The 19098-nt window shown below is 35.9% G+C and overlaps 1 protein-coding gene and 1 long non-coding RNA gene across 2 annotated transcripts; both read left to right on the top strand.

The window, feature by feature from the left end:
* The first annotated feature begins 504 nt into the window (after positions 1-504).
* Positions 505-9585, top strand: LOC149029299 (uncharacterized). Its single transcript, XR_016171013.1, has 3 exons — positions 505-564; positions 660-727; positions 8433-9585. It is a non-coding gene; the product is annotated as an uncharacterized LOC149029299 (long non-coding RNA).
* A 566-nt stretch (positions 9586-10151) lies between these two features.
* Positions 10152-13872, top strand: LOC149029300 (toMV resistance protein Tm-2(2)-like). Its single transcript, XM_089141446.1, has 2 exons — positions 10152-12308; positions 13467-13872. The coding sequence occupies exon 1, from the start codon at positions 10460-10462 to the stop codon at positions 12299-12301; it is 1842 nt and encodes a 613-aa protein (XP_088997572.1). The 5' UTR covers positions 10152-10459; the 3' UTR covers positions 12302-12308; positions 13467-13872.
* The last annotated feature ends 5226 nt before the right edge of the window (positions 13873-19098 follow it).

A 19098-nucleotide genomic window follows, 5' to 3' on the forward strand; every position in this document is an offset into this window, starting at 1 on the left:
AACCATATTTAAATGCTATCCAAAAAAAAAAAAAATCAACCATATTTAATGCCCTACAATTAGCTTTGAGATTGAAACTTATTCACATTTTCATCTAATTTGATAGGTTGATCGGCCTAAGATAATCATCAATCACTTTGTTCTTTTATGTAATTTTACTTTTATTTTAAAATTGTTAAAGGACAAATAAATTAAAAAAAAATGTCCAGAGTACCCAAAAAAAAAAAAAAAATTTTGCTACGGACAAAAGATTGAAACAAAATTAATAAATGATACCTTACCGCATTTTGCGGTGCAATGAAGAAAGATTCTTTATTTATTTATTCTTTAAATGATATTTTCTTATTTCCTTTTTATTCTCTTTGTTTAAGTAGACTTGCAAGCCTTACACATAAATGAATAAATGATTCATTGCAAGATTCTCTTTGTCCAAAGAGGAGGGATGAAAACAAACTCGCAAGTCTATCCATACCATTGAGTTGGATTTGAGCTCCCACGCAGGTCTTTAAGTTGAGTTGAAGCAGATGAGAATAGGAAGCTCAATGAGTCATATATAAAGGCTCGGTAAGTTGTTCTTCCATTTATGATTCTCGTTTCTCCTCGTTCTGTGGGCACGGAATCTCTCATTCAGTGCTTAATAAGCAGCAAATTTTGCACAGTTGAGTTGATATTGATCCTTCAAACCACTGGATGAACATGGCTTGGCAATAATCCTAAACATGATAAGGTAGTATACCTAATCATCTTATTACTCTTTCATATATATGATTCATCTCTTGTTAGATTTCCCTGTGCTCAATGATTTGTTATTTTAAGATGCTATCATGGAAACACTGTGATTCTGTTAATACAGAGATGCATATATAATCTTTTTTTACTTGAGCCGAAGAACGATTAAACCAGTTTTGCAAACTGTATTCTTTTTCTTTTGGTAAACAAGTTTTATTCTTGTTTGATCTTATGGATCGAAATCTCACAACATAACCTCAGTTTGTTTAAAAGATCTTTTGTCTTTTCTTTCGAAAGTCTGGTTTCTTTTGTTGATAGAAAAAGTAGCTTGTTTTGAAGATTAATACAGCATATGATGATTGAACGATGAGCCAACAAAGAAGTATTATTATTATTATTATTCTTAACAGTGTTAGAACTAAAAGGGCACTAGTAATTTCATAAAGAGCAGGGTTCTTTTAGTAATTAAGCTATAATACAGGGAGAGAACAGTAATTCTCCTTATTTTAAAAACTTAGTCAAAAGTTATATAGACTACATCTTGAATAAAAGAATTAGGAGACATGTCATACATCATTAGAGTTAAATAAGACTCAATATTTTACCCTAAACAAAATAAACTCCATGAGTATCTTTTAGAACACTACCAAATCAAATGATTTAGTAATTTACTAGAGGAAAATAATAAACTACACTTTGAAATAATACAAAATCCTCAACTCCTTCACTCCCTTCTTTTGTTCTATGATAAAAATTCAAAATGTATTAACATGTGATTCTTTTAATTTTTTTTTCTTCCCGTTTTTACTAATTTATGCATATTTAAACACTTTTACCAGATTTGACCACACAAAGGGTGTCTTTGGTATTATTTTGTATTATTTTGTATTTATGCTCGTGACTTGTTTATGAATAATCAATTATTATAATAGACTGTGAGTGATAAATAGTTTTCATTTGGTTACTATTAGATTATATATATAACATAAAATATTTTTGTTACCATTTGGTGAATAATGCATTACGTATCATTAGCTTTGTTTTGAGTTGATTTTGGTTTTTCTTGTAAAATATATATCAGCTCTAGTTTTAGCTCGCTTTTATTAGTTTGAACTATTTTTAATATCCCTAAAATATTGTTAAAGTGGAGATAAGAGCAATATGGATGTTGAAGTGGAAGAAAATTAAACAAGATTTTATTCTTTTTTTTTTTTTTTGTGGGTAATTTTACTTTTTTATCTCTATTTATATAGTAATTCTACACCATGTACATTAGTGGTACCTCCGAAAAAAATAACAGTTTATAGTGATAAATCATAAATAGCATTGGATCTGTTATGAATTTATGTTTAAATTGATTTATTTCAGTAAAAAACAGAAATTATAAATCATACCAAATGTTTCGACAAAAAATAAAAAACAAACATACCAAATACATCTGTTTTAGTCCAAATAATAATAAATTTAAACTAAGAGAACCTAAGTCAAGTCATAAAACAGTTAGTTTTTCCACCTTTGCTTTAGTTTACAAATATCTACAAAATTATTTACTCAATAAATGTATTCTACTATTCAAAACCTGCTGGTTTTCTTGGAGGCTTGAATTTCAGAAAACGTGATGAGTCAATCCAATCAAACCTAGATACGATGAATCAGGTTTCTCTTTTGGTTAACTATAAGTGAAAGCATCAATGACTTTGTTGTTGTTCATTGTTTAATACTCTGCTAGAAATTTCTTGAAGCTTGTGGTGTGTGTTACAAAATTTTAAGTAACTTATTCTTAGTGACTATAATGCGGATCATAAGGGGTGTAAAAACCTAGCTTTTTTTACTCAAAAAGAAAAAAGAAAAATTAATACTGAATCAAACCAAACTGAACCTTATTCGATTGATTTCGGGCCGGTTTAAAGTTAGATTGCATAATCGAATCAATGGAGTCATGGTTCATAAAATTAACTTTGGTTAGCCTGAATCTTTGGAATGAAATCTGTAAATTTATCCTCAAAAAACATCTATGGAGTCATGGTTCAAATATTTAGCACTTTTATTGTAGGAAAATCAAATATGTCACCTTATAGGCTTATACCCATAAATCTACAGATTCACGTTTTTAGTGTAAAAAGATGAATCCCTAGATTTCGTGAATCCAGGGATTCATACATCCAAATGGGTATAAATATCTCATTGTGAATCCAGAGATTTCAAATCTCTGGATTCATGTAACCAAATAGGCCATAATTACTATTGCCCCATTTACTCTAGCTTAATTACTATTATCTCCTATACTTTTTAAAGTTACTAATCCAACCTCGACTTTGCCTACAATTACCGACGTCCCCCTTGCTATTAAGTGATGAAGTGGGATCTTTGATAAGAATCAAAGCGATAAGATTACAAGTGTAAAATTGATATTTTCATATACTTTTTGGTTTTTTAATTCTAAAAGGAAAAATTAGACATTAAATATTCAACCATAACCGTGTCTCAATACAATTAGAATTGAGGGGGGGGGGGAATAGTAATTTCATAAAGACTAAGGTCATTTTACTAATTAAGTTATAATACAAGGGGCAACAGTAATTATCCCTATTTTTTTCATATTTTAACAACATGCCTAAATGTTTCTCCCTTTTTTTGTATTAACAGTAATTATCCTTTTTTCTTTTTTTTTTTCTGGATACAAAGGCACTTTTTATATATAGGAAAATTGGATAGATATAGATATATATCCACGTTGACAGTGATTTGAATCAGGACGAATACTTTAATTTTTTAAAAATTAATTATGAAATGAAAAATAAGTTTGGTAGAAATAAAAACCTGGTAGAAAATGATAGTAATCAAGTGAGAAAAGAAAAAAGAAAAAAAATATATGATTTCTTATAAAAGAATGTGTATTACCTATTTTACCCTCATCTTAACTATAAAATTTTAAGTAAACCTTTGCATAAATGAAGAAAATGAAATTCTCACCATAATCACAATAGACAAAAAGTCTATTATGAATTTTGTATATTTTTCTATTATTTTAAATAAAAACGAAACTCATAATATATGTCAAATAATTTAAAATAATGAAAGTTTATCATAATTGAGAATGATAATTGATACCAAAAAGAGCTTAAATTGAGGAAAAAATAGATAAGAAAATTTTCCTACAGCCCCACCTTCTACATTTACAACAGCAGGAATCCCAAGAAGAACATTTTATCTAAAAGATTAAAAATAAATAGATAAATAATAATCAACTCAATAATAATATAGTAGCAATTAAAACAATGGGTGGACTGAATAACGGACAACCATGGATGAAGATATTTGTGAGGTAGTCTAATTAGTTTTCATTATTAAGTAAATAACCATCCAACATCTCAATATATATTATTAAGGATATTTCTGGTACTTTCATATAAACCTGGTTGAACCTAGGTTGTTTTAGCCGTTACATTAATCATATCCCTCTCTCCCTCCGACCTCTTTTGCATCGTTCTCCACACGCATGGCTTCTAACATGTATGATTCATCCTTTATTGGGCATGATTCGGCATGATTCAAATGGGCTTTCTAAGGCCGTGTTTGGTTCCTGTTGAATCGTTGTTGAAGAATCTGCAAAATTGGGCATGATTTGGCATGATTCAAATGGGCTTTCTAAGGCCGTGTTTGGTTCCTGTTGAATCGTTGTTGAAGAATTTGCAAAAATACTTGAACGCTTGTTCTCACAATACTGTCAAATGAGCTGAAACGTAGCAGTTCTCACAATACTGTCAAATGAGCTGAAACGTAGCAGAGGTACTTTCTTTAAGGTATTTAGACACCCCGATTCGTGCAATACAGGTTCTACAGTGTCTTCACTCCAAGATCAGTCAGAGGTGTATCAGGTAATGTTCGCTGCTTGACAGAACAATAACAGGGAGAGAGAGACAGAAAGAGGAGGAAATTTTGTACTTAGAATGAACTCAGAAATGTCTTTATATAGGGCTCCAAAGGCTGTAGGTGAAAGGGTAAGATCACCTCTCTTTGTTGAGGGTATCTTTCAGCTCAGTTCCCTTCAAGAAGGTACCTGTCCAGCTGACCTCCCTATTGGAGAGTGCCTCTTTAATGGCATCCCCACGTAATCACCTAGCAGCTGGCTTTCCAGAATAGGGCCCATGACAAAATGGGCCTTCCGGATCAAAGCCCACGACCCAAGTCCCAAGTCATATAGATATATTAATAATACATGGGCCCTTACTATATATAAACCATATAATCAGATCCTCTCAACCCGATGTGGGACTAAATAAAACCATGGATAAAAGACACAATTAAAACAAATATTTATTTAAAGTTTTAAACATATTTACAACAATCCCCCACAATGGTTAAAACTTCAAATACAAAGGCTGAAGACTCAAGCACCAGTGAACACATTAGACACAATAGAACACTTCGTTGTAGATGTCTTTCGGACTTGAATCTACACTAGATTTGATAAAGCACGCTACAGAGTACCAGTGAAGTTTGACTTCTTGAACCTATCCTCTTCAGTGTAACTAGCTACTCCACCATTCATATCCAATCGGTCGACCTTCCTACAACCCCGTTATAAAGAGAAATAGACGTTTTATCGGCCTTGTCTCAAATTTTGGTCTCACAGATATTTAAGGAAGTTTGCCTGTGTAACATTTCCAACTGAAGGCGGCCTTACCCTCTATATCTGTTTAGGTCAGCATTAGGTGTGCACCACATCTGACACACCCCCACATTTAGTGAGCTATGCTTGATTAAGAGTCAGTCATTCATCCTATCAACGATATGGTGGTACTACTTTACTATATTTATTCAGAATGGGTATAGTAGTACAAACAGGTCATCTAGTGATTTTGTTGCTTACCCTTTGAACCTAATTCAGGATTTAACCTCTTCACATAGGTTGGGTGTCCGTCACATGACCTATATAACAGGTCTTGATCCCATTCCCATAAGTGCTTCATTAAAAGCTCTTGTAGGCATAGCTTTAGTGAACATATCAGCTAAATTCTCCTCTGATTTCACGTAATCAATTGCAATTGTTCCTTCATCAATATATTGCCTTACAAGATTATGTCGAAGACGTATGTGTCTTCTTTTGCCATTATATACCTGATTCTTGGCTCTTCCTATAGCTGCTTTACTGTCACAGTGTAGCGATATAGGTGGCATTGGTTTGGGCCACAGAGGTATATCTGCAATCATGTTTCTAAGCCATCCAGCTTCACTTCCAACCTTTTCCAAAGCTAATAATTCTGCTTCCATTGTAGAAGATGTTCCACATGATTGCTTAACTGACTTCCATGAGATTGTTCCTCCACCTAGCATAAACACATATCGACTTGTAGCTAGTGTTTCTCTTGAATCTGAGATCCAATTAGCATCACAGTGTCCATCCAAGACAGAGGGATTTCCACTATAGTGAAGTCCATAATGCATAGTACCCTTAAGATACCGAAGTAATCGTTCAATTCCAAGCCAATGCTCTTTACTAGGATTATGAGTATGCTGGCTCAATTTTCCAACTGTTAGAGCAATATTTGGCCTAGTACAGTTCATCAGATAAGTTACAGATCCAATAATCTGTGAGTATCTCTTTTGATTTACTAGTTCTCCAATATTTTTCTGAAAATTACTTTCCATAATTAAAGGAGTTTTGAACGAACCAGAATCATAAAAACCGAACTTTTTAAGCATATTTTCCACATAATGAGCTTGAGAGAGTATAATTTCTCTTTCTTTTCTGATGATTCTAATTCCCATAATTACATCAGCAGTGCCCAAATCTTTGTTGTCAAATAAAGACTAGCAGTTTCTTAGTTTGATTAACTATTCCTAAGCTTGTTCCCATGATCAACATGTCATCTACATAAAGTAGAATAAAAACACTCTTCCCTTGATGAAACTTACTATGTAAGCACCTTCCAGAATCATTGACACTGAAACCCTTCGAAATGAGAGCAGTATCAAATTTCTCATGCCATTGCTTGAGTGCTTGCTTCAATCCATACAATGACTTGACTAATTTACAAACCTTATTAGGTTGACCAAGAGATACATAACCTTCTGGTTATCTTATGTAGATCTCTTCCTCCAATTCCCCATTCAGAAATGTTGTTTTTACATCCATTTGATGTATCACCGATTTGTAGATAGATGCAATCGCCATGAGAACTCTCACAGTGGTTATTCTTGCTACAGGTGCAAAGGTGTCAAAGTAATCTATGTCTTTCTTTTGCCTAAAACCTTTGACTACAAGTCTGGCTTTAAACTTATCTAAGGAATCATCAGGTTTCAATTTCTTTTGAAATATCCACTTGGTTTCTAACACCTTTGAACCTTGAGGAAGATTTACCAATTCCCAAGTGTGGTTAGCTATAATGGAATCTAGTTCACTCTTTATAGCTTCCTTCCAAAAGACAGCATCCAGAGAAGTAACTGCTTCACTATATGTGAGAAGGTTGTTGTCTATAAGATAGACTATCCACTCATCAGATGAAAATTTAGCTTTCCTTTGTCTTTTGCTTTTCCGTATAGGATTCTCATTTCCACTTGGAGTCAATATTATCTCATTTCCACTGTCTTGTGTCAATTCATGAGATAAATCAGCAGTTGTAGCCAAATCATTTCCATGATTCATACTACTACTTCCAGACTCGCTATCAAGTCTATTAAATTTAAAAGGAAATATTCTTTCAAAGAATTCAACATCCGTTGTCTCAATTATTGAATTTTCCTCACAAATTTCTTCAATGGTTCTTATAACCATGCAACGGTATGCAGAACTATGTACTACATATCCTAAAAACACACTGTCAATGGTTTTAGGACCAACTTTTCGCTTCTTAGGTTTTGGAATGGCCACTTTGACCAAACAACCCCATGTTCTCAAGTGTTTCACACTTGGTTTCCTTAAATACCATTTTTCATATGGTATCATTTCAGTTTTCCTGTGGGGAATTCTGTTTAAAACATAACACGAAGTTAATATCCCACAAGTCAAGTGGTAAGCCAGAACTGATTAATATTGCATTCATCATCTCTTTTAATGAACAATTTTTCCTTTCTGCTATCCCATTAGATACTGGTTGATATGGGGCAGTGGTTTCATGAATAATGCCATTCTCTTCAAAGAATTTACTAAGGCTGAATATTCCGACCCTCTGTCAGTCCTTAGCCTTTTTATCTTTCTTCCAATTTGATTCTCTACTTCTGCTTTATAAGACAAAAATGCATTGCAGGCTTCATTCTTAGATTTCAGTAGATATATCATAGTATATCTCTATAAAGGTGATAACATACATATTACCACCTCTTGATTCTTGTAATTTGAAGTCACATAAATCACTATGCACTAGTTCTAGCAAATTCGTCTTCCTATCTACTGACTTATGAGGTTTCTTTGTAAATTTAGCCTCAACACAAATTTGACATTTAGTCAGTGGTGGTTTAACACTATGTATAATGCCCAACTTACATAATTGAGATATATAAGGTGCACTACTGTGGCCTAGTCTACCATGTCATAAATCAAAAAAATCAACAACATAAGCAGAATCAGGAGTATTTATTAATTTAGTAATACTCAATACAAAGAGGCCATTATTTAGATAACATTTTCCAATAAATACATCATTTTTCAAGAGAATTGCTTTCTCTGCTTCAAATGACAGTTTGAACCCAGCTTTATCCAGGAGCGGACTAGAGATCAAATTTCGCCTTATATCTGGTACATAGAGGACATTCTCCAACTTCAGAATTTTTCCAGAGGTAAGCTTCAGGGTGATTTGTCATTTTTCGATTACATTGGCTGGTTGAGAATTTCCCATGAAGATCTTGTCAGCAACATCAGAGTACTTGGAGAAGAAGCTCCTATCTCCACAAATGTGCCTGGTGGCACCTGTATCTATCACCCAGGATGTTGACTTTTTAACTACAAAAGCCTCTGTTATCATTGCAGTGTAGATCTCAGAATCAATCAGATTAGCCCTTGCTTTCTCTGATCCTCTTTTCTTCTTTACCCTGCAATCCTTTATGAAATGCCCAGGTTTGCCACACTTGAAGCATGCTCTCTTCTTCTTTTTGAAGGTAGCATCTTGATTGGGTTTCAGAGACTTATTAAATTTCTTTTTCTGTTCAGTCTCTACCAAGTTGGCCTTAGGCTTATTGGAACTACTAGGTTTGTTCCTAAGTCGGTTCCTCTCTTCTATTCTGATCCGAACCACAACACTGTCAAAGGCCCAGTCCTTCCTCTTCGTTTCACCGAGACCTTGAAGGCACTCCAAGAGGAAGGAAGCTTGTGTATCAAGGCACTGGTCACAAAGGCATCTGGCAGAATGATATTCTCTTTTGCCAGATTCCCCACCAACACTTGATACTTGTTTACTTGGTCGGAGATGCTAATCCCATCGACCATCGAAACTCTAGAAAGGTTTCAACCATAAACCTTAAGCTACCGGCATCCTCAAGAGTATACTTCTTGACTAATGCCTCCCAGATTTCATAAGCAAATTCAAAAGAGCTATACACATTGTATAACTCATTTGACAATGCATTTAGAATGCAATTCTTACATTTGAAATCCGCAGTGAACCATTCGATCCTTTTCTGATCAAATGAAGGATCACCTGACTTATCAGGTTGGGGTTCACTCAGCACAAATGCTATCCCAGCTTCCATAAGTGCAAAATACAGCATTTGCTTCTACAAAAATAAAATAAAATAAAACAAGACAAAATACTAGTTTGGCCAACTAGGAGTTTGGGCTTTTGAGGAGAATTTTCATGTGAACTTGAAAATTACTGTCCAAAATGTTAAAACTTTTCCTAATACTCGTCTGTGCTAACACTTGCAGGTGCAGGTGGTTAAATTTCTCTTGTAAATAGCATTATCTTGTAATGTGATCCACAAGATATGGGGATTGCCTTGATGTTGAAGGGTGCTTGTTAAACTTTGATTCGAAGCAGTTCAGTATCATAGAGTGCTGGAAATGGATCTAAGTGTTGTTGCGAATCTGGTGACCAATATTGCCCAGCTTCTAGCAAATGAGGTAAATTTCCTTCAAGGAGCCGATGGAGATGTTAGACTTCTCAATGTTGACCTAAAGCAAATGGAAACCTTTCTGAAGGATTCTGAGGGAAAGCGCAAAAACCACCAGAGTGTGATGGATCTGGTGGCTCAAATCAGAGAAGCTGCTTACGAAGCCGAGGACATTGTGGACGAGTATGTCTTCAATGTCGCCAAGGAAAATAGAAAAGGCAAGGTGGCGAAATTCTTCAGTTTCTTCAACGAGGCAAAGAGGTTGCATAAAGTCCGTGATAAGATAAAGGATCTCAATGTTGTAATTGAAAAAATATACAAAGAAAAGGACACGTACGGCATCGAAGAAGGGGAGGGTAGTATCGATGGAGATGAGGATTTGGCGGGTGCAGCAAATGCGGCAAGAAGTGGAGGAAAATGATGTCGTTGGTTTTGCTGACGTAGCAGCTGATTTGGTGAATCAGCTCATCACAGGCACAAATGATTTGGATGTTATCTCAATCTCTAGAATGGGGGATTAGGTAAAACAACACTTGCAAAGAAAGTTTACAAAGATGGTTTTGTAAGAGATCGATTCAGATGCCATGCTTGGGTTGGTGTTTCTCAGAAATTTAATGAGAAAGAGTTACTTCAGGGAATCGTCAAGGGAGTCACAAAGTACGAAGCAGATGAGCTCGAAAAGATGAATGTAGAAGAATTGAAGAAAGAGCTGACGAAGCAATTGTCTGATGTCAGGTATTTAATTGTGCTTGATGACATATGGACTACTAATCACTGGGATCGCATAAAAGAAGTTCTCCCAAAAAACCAGATGGGAAGTCGAATTTTCATTACAACTCGACATGCAGAGGTTGCTAGTTACACTAGCGGTAAGGATCCCTTTACGCTTCGATTTCTGCAACAGGAAGAAAGTTGGGAACTGTTCACGAAGAAGGTTTTCCGAGGAAGGAGCTGCCCGGACGATTTAATATCTCCAGCAAAAGATATTTTGAAAATATGTGGAGGTTTGCCGCTAGCAATAGTGGTTTCGGCTGGTATTCTTGCAAAGAAACGTAAGGACCCATCTGTATGGGCAGATATGGCTGCAACTATGCCTGTGCATCTAGAACAGGATGCCACATGCAAGGAAATATTGAGTTTGAGTTACGAGGTTTTGCCCTCTTATCTTCAACCTTGTTTTCTCTACTTTGGCCTATTTCCTGAAGATCACAAGATATCTGCAACGCAGCTGATCCATCTATGGATCGCCGAAGGGTTTATAAAGCATGAGGATAAAGAAAATATTACCAAGGAACGGGTTGCCAAGACCTACTTGCAGGATCTCATCGACCGGAGCTTGGTCCAAGTAGAGGAAAAGAGTTCAAATGGTGGTGTGAAAAATTGTCGTGTACATGATCTTATGCGTGATCTTTGCCGTGATTTGTCTGGGCCGGACAGATTCCTTGCATATCACACACGCATTCAATCCGAGCGATTCAAACCAAGACGGCTGTCCGTTCACTGTAGTCGCCAAAACTACGTACTTGAGGCCGATTCATCCATGACTTGTCAGGTACGAAGCCTACTTTGTTTCAAGGAAGACAACAAAAAATTTGCTGAAGAACATTGGGATGGACTTTTCAAACGCTTCAAATTGCTTAGGGTGTTGGATCTCGGGGAAGGTGACGTGCATAGGGTCCCAGCAAAGATTGAAAAATTGATTCTGTTGAAGTATCTGAAAATCAAAACTAATAAGGTTGCTGGTGTCCCAACGTCCATATGCACCCTTTACAACCTCCAAACTCTTGACCTACGAAGGTCTCGAATCAACGTCTTACCAGAAGGGATTTGGAAAATGCAACAACTGAGGCATCTCTACTTGGATGGGCCAAGTGGACTACCCAAAAAAGACGATACAAACAGGTGTCTAACCAATCTCCAAACTCTCTGTTACATATTACAGGATCTAACTGGACAAGTGAAGATTAAGGAGATGGCACCTAATTTGAGAAAATTGGGTTTGTATCGCTACAAGAGTTCCTCAGGCGATGAAGATTCTATCTTCAGTCTACCTCACCTTGAAAATCTGAAGTTTGCAAGTAGATGCATTTTTGATAAGTCGATCGAACTGCCAAAATCGATCAAGAAGATCAGCATGAAATTGACCAACCTTCCACCCAAAACAATCTTGGTGTTTCAAAGTCTATCTACTCTTCAGATATTAAAGCTAGACGAGGTAACTTTTAATGATAATGTATTGGTCTTCGAAGAAGGTTCATTTCAAAGGCTGCAGGTATTCAAAATTCAAAATTCGAATTTAGTGGGTTGGAAACTAAAACCAGGAGCAGCGCCTAATCTTAAGAGGGTGGTCATCAGCAAATGTCTTGGTTTAAAAATGATTCCTGAGCAACTGTGGGAACGATCTGAACTCCAAAAACTTGAATTGTTGTGGCTTCGTGAAACTATCACAAAGGAAATTGACAGAACCAAGAATCGCAAGGTGGAGGTCATGATTTATCCTAGCATCGCAGAGTCTCAGGCTTAGAGCTCTGGTAAGTTTCTACATTCTTGCATGCTCTTGTTTTCTTTGTCTCGTATCAGATACCCTAATTAATTTTTCCTTTTCAAGTATTTGCGTTTTCATGTTGAAGACGCTGCATTGCATAGTTTTAAGGCTCAAATGAGTTTTGGCTCCGGTCTCTTTGGATGCAAAATATTATAATGAAAAACGTGTAGAAAATAAGATACCAAACAGGGGTTTGAAAAAAAATAGATTTATTTGTAGATTTTAATAAAATTAATTTCTCAATAGATTTGTGAAGTCAATTAAATAATTATATGTAGTTTGAAAATAATAGTTTATTTTTTATATTTTATACAGTTTTGTCACTCAAGGGGAAAACAAAAGACAAAGAGATTTTTATTTTTTATTTTTTTCTGCCTCATACTACCCACAAGGCCACAAACAAATTACATCTATGACATCCTCCAGACGAAAAGAAGAGAAAAAAACATACTTCAATACTCAGGTCATGAAAATTCTGCATATTCTTGATCATTATGTACTTTTTAAAGTTTAAATACCTATAACATTAATCACACCATTAACATCATTATTATTATTATTATTATTATTATTATTATTATTATTATTATTATTATTATTATTATTATTATTATTATTATTATTATTATTATTATTATTATTATTTTGAAGTGTAACCAATAAAGCCAGAAGTGTACCGACATGCCACATCTTATGGAACTCATTTTCATTTAATAAATTAAGTATGAAAAGTGTCGTATAACAAAAATTTTCAAGATTAATAAAAGTGGGTAAGCTGTAAGGTGATGCACTGGCGCATATGCAATTTGTGTTTTTCCTCCCCTAGGATGTGGAGGGCTGCTATGGTTATGAGCCTAGAATTACCGTATGTACACTAGCTTTCACTGTTTTTTCACTCAATTCATATGATCTTTTTAGCAAAAGAAAATAAGAAAGTGTAAACAGGTATCAAATAAGACTCGATTATATTTGAATTATGTCATCTTTACATAGTTAGAGTTGTCCTTTGTTATCATTAGAAAGATTAATTAAGTTGATAATTACAGTGATATCAATTATTTGAATGAATCATAATTATCATGTGAAAGATAATTGTACTCCATCTACGATTCTAGTAAAGTTTGACTACCTCTGTCTTTTACAGATGCTTAAAATGAGAGTTGAGGATGGAGAGAGTTGGATCAACATTTTCCATGACAGGGATGGCGTCAATAAATTGTACTCATTTATCAGCTCTTTCCACCACATTCTTTGTCATGGAAGCTCAACTTCTTTGGGCTTTTTTTTTCCTATTATCTATGTTCTCATAATAATTTGAATTTTTAATTTCAATATGCGAGAATGAGTGTTTGTGTGTCAGTGTGTCAATCTAAGTGGCCATTGTGATTGTGAGAGTGAGTGTTCAAGTGTCAGCGTGAGCGAGTGGTTGTCGTGATCTCTATCCCCTCATTGTTCCTTAATGTTGCAGACTTATATAGTTTTATGCAAATATTTTATTATAATATTTATGCTGCTTGTCTAACTATGAAGGGCTCCTAAATTTTTATGCAATGGATGATATTTTTCTAATACATTGTGCATTAAATTCTACCTTTTTTTTTGGGTACAAAGGCACTTTTATATATAGGGATAGGGATATTAAATTCTACCTTTAATTGATGAGATAATAACTTTTTCTTGTGCTTCATCCAATCTAACATATTACTTACAAATTATATCCAAGTAATGGCGCACAATTAGGGAATTTCTTTCATTTTGCTATGTATTCCAATCTCACTTGGAAGTCATAAGCGTTGACCTGATGGTAGCAATGAGCACTACAAGGTACATCTTATTGCAAAGAGTTACATACAAATTGAGGTATTGACTATCATTATATGTTTGCTCCTGTTGCTTTGACAATCTTAGCTTGATGTTGTTGCTCACCTTCTCAACCGAAAAACCACCCTAGGCAATATTCACTTTCCTGCCACCACCAATAATTTAAAACTCTTGAGTCTATATTGTAACTCTAATTGGACTAGTGGCCTAATGACCCATTATTCCACTAGAGGTTGTTATTTTTGGATGGTGATATTTTAATTCTTAGTTGACGAAGAAGCGGCATACTCACTTGGGAGCGGATGACCCCCCTAAAAAATTGGATCATATTTTTATAATCCATCTTATTTGAATTTCTATTTCTTTAGATCAATTTTTGCGTTATACATTTCTCATTGAAACACCACATGTGCTATGTTATAAGATACATATATGTAGAAGAGTTTCCAAAGATAAATAAGAATGTTAGAATACAAAAATATGGAATCACTTTTAATATCATACTAAAAAGAAGAAAGTCTCATTTTTTTCATATAAACCATCGCTTGTCTTAAATGTTGTCTTCACTCATCTCCAGGTTGCAATTGAATTTGGTGATAACCACTTCTCAGGTCTATTTTTTAAAAGACAGTTGCTGCTCCTTGTAATTGATCAATTAAAACATCAAATTGAGGGATAGAAAATTTATACTTGATTGTAATTGTGTTGACTACCCTATTGTTAATGCACATTCTCTGAAACCCATCTTTCTTGGGCACCAATAAAGGTGGAATTGCACAAGGACTCATGCTCTCTCGTACTACTCTTATCTCAAATAGTTCTTGCATTTACCTATGCATCTCCTTATGCTCTTTAGGACTCATTCTATAGGCTACTTTATTGGGCATAACAGATCCTAGAATGAAGTCAATGCAACGTTGAATGTCTTTCATAGGTGGAAACCTTGCTGGTATCTCCTCCAGTACATCATCGTCAAATTCATCAAGCAAAGGCATGACTTGCAAAGGAATTTTCTGGACTGTCGAATTTTGTTCCATCATAACACATACAAAAATCTCAAGTGATTTAACTGCACCCTCCTAGAACTCTGACCTAGACAACATACTATTCTTTGTCTCTTTTCTTAAATCTCAATGACAAAGTGTAATGTTTTTACCATCTTTCTTGAAGGTGTAGGTGATCTTGAATCCATCATGCTGTCAAACTATCACGGCCTTCTAGCAGAATATGACAAACATCCATGGGGATCACATCACACTATATTTTATCAACATATTTATTCCCAATGGAAAGCTGCACAAGACATCTTTTTTGTCACTTTCACCACGTTCCCTTTCATAAGCCATGATGGCTTATATGGTTGAGAATGATCCACCATTTTCAGTCCCAATTTTTTCACCATGGTACTAGACACCACATTCTCGCAACTTCCTCCATCTATAATCATCTTGTAGACTTTTCCTTTACTAGTGCACTTAGTATGAAAAATGTTATGCCTAAGCCACGGTTCATCATCTGCTATAATAGTGTTTAAAACTCTTCTAACCGCTAGGGATTCACCAGTATCAGCATAAATGATCTTTTTCTCACTTGGATTATCACCTTCTTCTTTGCCATTGGATTCATCAAAGATTGGGACATTATGAAAGTTTGGGTTATCAACTAATGTCACAACTTGTTGGTTTGGGTAATCAGCAGCAAAATGCCCAATTCTCTGACACTTGAAGCATCGCTAGGCTACAGCTCCTCCCTAGCTTGCTAGCTCCACTGCTTTGACCCTCTTTGGATGATGCAGATTTATAATTTTCACCCTTAACTATTGATGTTGTTGAACTCGCTGCAGAATTTCCTGATTTGTTTGGAAATCTTTTATGGAATTTGTTCCTAGAACTATTGCCCTTTCTCTTGGAAAAAAAAAATCCTCTGCTGTGCACATCTCTTTGCTGTGCACAGCAGTGCTGCACCACAAGTTGACACGTGTCATATTCCTAATAAACGGTTCAGATTATAAGGCAGGGTTATAAGTGAAATTGACCCACCTTATGACCCATTTTAACAAAAAAAAAAAAAAAAAAAAAACCGTTTTGTGACCCGGTTCTAAATATGGATGTCCATCTTTTCCGGCGATGTTCCCTCTCTTCCGTCTCTCTCGCCCATCTTTTTCTTCTTCTGAGAGTGTTGATTCAGAGTATGATTAATCCTCTCTGTTTGAGGGCTTTTCAGTTTGTAGCAGTGCTTGGACATCTCTTAGTACCCTTGATGATGCTTCCTCTCTGATAAGGGAATTTGATCAAGCAGGTATTCAGCTTTTGGATCTTGACAGTGAAGACTAAGAGTGGTTGTTAGATACAGACCTTGAGTTTGATGTTCTTCACTCTAATTCCCTCTACCCATCTTATAATGTCGAAGAGACTTTTGAGGTTGGACCTTCTCAATGTGATTCTTTTCTATTAGTTCAGCAAAAACATGAAGAATTCAGTCATACTTTACCTTCAGTGATTGTATCAAAGGCTACCAACCAAGGAGATGTGAATATCGATGAACCTCTCTTTTGACCTGTTGGACAAAAAATTGAGTGGAATGATGAAATACCTTTGGATTCATTTTACATTTAGCCGCGCAAGAGTGAAATGAAGATTATGACTTGCAGAAGATTGCACACTCCAAGATAAACTGGACTAAGATTGAATGAAAGAGAGAAGGATCTGATCAAAGGAGAATGTAAGAGAAGGATTGTGTTCAATTCAGGATCAAAGCTAGAATGAAAATTTAAGGGGAGATGTTTATCCGTCGGAGAAGTGCCCTGTCTGCAAGGTTAAGTAGATCATTCACAGGTTCCATGAATAAGGAACTTCCAGTGATGAAAGATAAAAAAGAAGAACTAAACAATGACATAGTCCAGAGTAAGGCATTGGTGAATGATTTTGAATTCTTAGAGAAATGTTTGGTAGCAACCCGGCAACTCGCAACTACTCATGGGGCGAGAGAGACAGAAGAGAGGGAACATTGTGGGAAAAGATGGGAGTAAAATGGAAAGAAATTTTGGACATCCATATTTAGAACTGGGTCACAAAACGTTTTTTTTTTTTATTTTTTTTTTATTTTTTTATTTTTTTTATTTTTTAAAATGGGTCATAAGGTGGGTCAATTTCACTATAACCCTACCTTATAATCTGAACCGTTTATTAGGAATATGACACGTGTCAACTTGTGGTGCCGCACTACTGTGCACATCAGAGGATTTTTTCCCTTTCTCATGCATTGCCCTTCCACTTTCAAAGCCAATTTGCACACATCCTCATAAGTCCAATATTCTTGCAACTGAACAACCTCTAAGATTTCAAATCACAGCCTTACCAAATATCGAGCAATAGTCTGTTCATCTTCCTCTGCCACATCACACTGCATTCGCAAGCGATCAAACTCATTAGTATACTACTCGACAATGGAGTCTTTCTGTTAAACATTATGGTGCTCGATGAATGCCTCCTGTCTACAATGAGTGGGTAAAAAAAAATTTTGCAGCAACTTCTTCATCTTATCCAATCTATCTATCTTCCCCTTTCTTTCCCTAGCACGTTGCTTGTTAATATGTTCCCACCATATGAAAGCATGTTTTCTCAATTTCATGGCTACTAATTTAACCTTCTAAGCCTTGATCAATTCTTTTATATCAAAAACTTGTTCTATTGTATGTAACCAATGAATGAACTCATCAGGATGACCCTTACCTTCAAAAGTAGGAATTTCGATCTTCATTCCGATATCCTAAAAAAGGTTTCATGCTCTCCGATTCTGTCCACAGTTCGGATTGGCAAAAGGATTGACGCTCTCTTCTTCTTCATCAAAGACGTCCTTCGATTCCTCTTCTTCTTCAAAGGGAGATTGGATGCCCAACCTTGCTTGTGCAAGTTGTCATTTCAAATCTTGGATTTGTCTTCTTTGCTCTACGAGTTATATGTCTCCCAGGGCCCTGTTAGGCCATTGTTCATCTACTTCGCCGCCCCTGACTACCACAATCTTGTTCAGCCATTGGTAGAAGCAACCTAGTACTCTGATACCAAAACTGATGCCGAAGGGACAAAGAATCAAGGTCAAACAGAAGAATGGATTGAAAATGGAGAACTCTGTCTCTCAAAAGTTTCTTCAGAAACAAAATTCAGCTACTTTTAAAAGGCGTAGAAAACACGATTTTGTAGTGCCAAGAAACCCTAAAATGAAAAAATAATCCACAAAATAATAAAAAATACCACTCAAAACAGTAAATGCCTAAAATGCCCTCAAAACGATCTTGAAACACGAAAAACAACATCCATCACAACAAAGCACCAAGTCCTTCTCACAAGCTCGTTTTAGATCAACATGACATATTTCATCCCATTCCGAGTCCAAGACCCTGAGTTACCCATGTGCCACCCCATATGCATCACTTAGTCGAACTACTAAAAATGATAAGGTGGCAATGGCAGTTGCGGGTGAGAGGGTAGTTGAGCGAGTGCTTCCTGTTCATGATTCTCAAGCGAATCTTGTTACTACAATAGTGGGTCCAATATCAAATTCGGATCTTCTAGTAGATGGGGATATTCAAAATCAACATATTGTGGGTGTCACACCCCACCTAGTCAGATCCGGTCATACATGAATACCCGTGGGGGTGATACACCACTAGGGTTGCAACTGGGCCAGGCTGGGCCGGGCTTTTGCAATCCCAAGCCCAGCCCTATATGATATAATTTGAGCCCATTCCCGCCCTGGCCCTAGTTCAGGGCCAATGATTATTGTCTCTGGCCCTAAGCCCTACAGGGCCAAGCCAAGCCCATTCCCACCCTAATTGGCCCTAATTGGGTCGGGTCGGGATGGTGTTGGCCCTGATTGGCCCTGACCCTGATTGGCCCTGTCCCTGATTGGCCCTGTCCCTGGCCCAGGCCCTAATTGGCCTTGTCCCTAGCATTAAT

This window comes from Hakea prostrata, chromosome 1, assembly GCF_041222555.1.
Source record: "Hakea prostrata isolate BN-2017 chromosome 1, UWA_Hpros_2, whole genome shotgun sequence".
Classification (NCBI taxonomy): Eukaryota; Viridiplantae; Streptophyta; class Magnoliopsida; order Proteales; family Proteaceae; genus Hakea; species Hakea prostrata.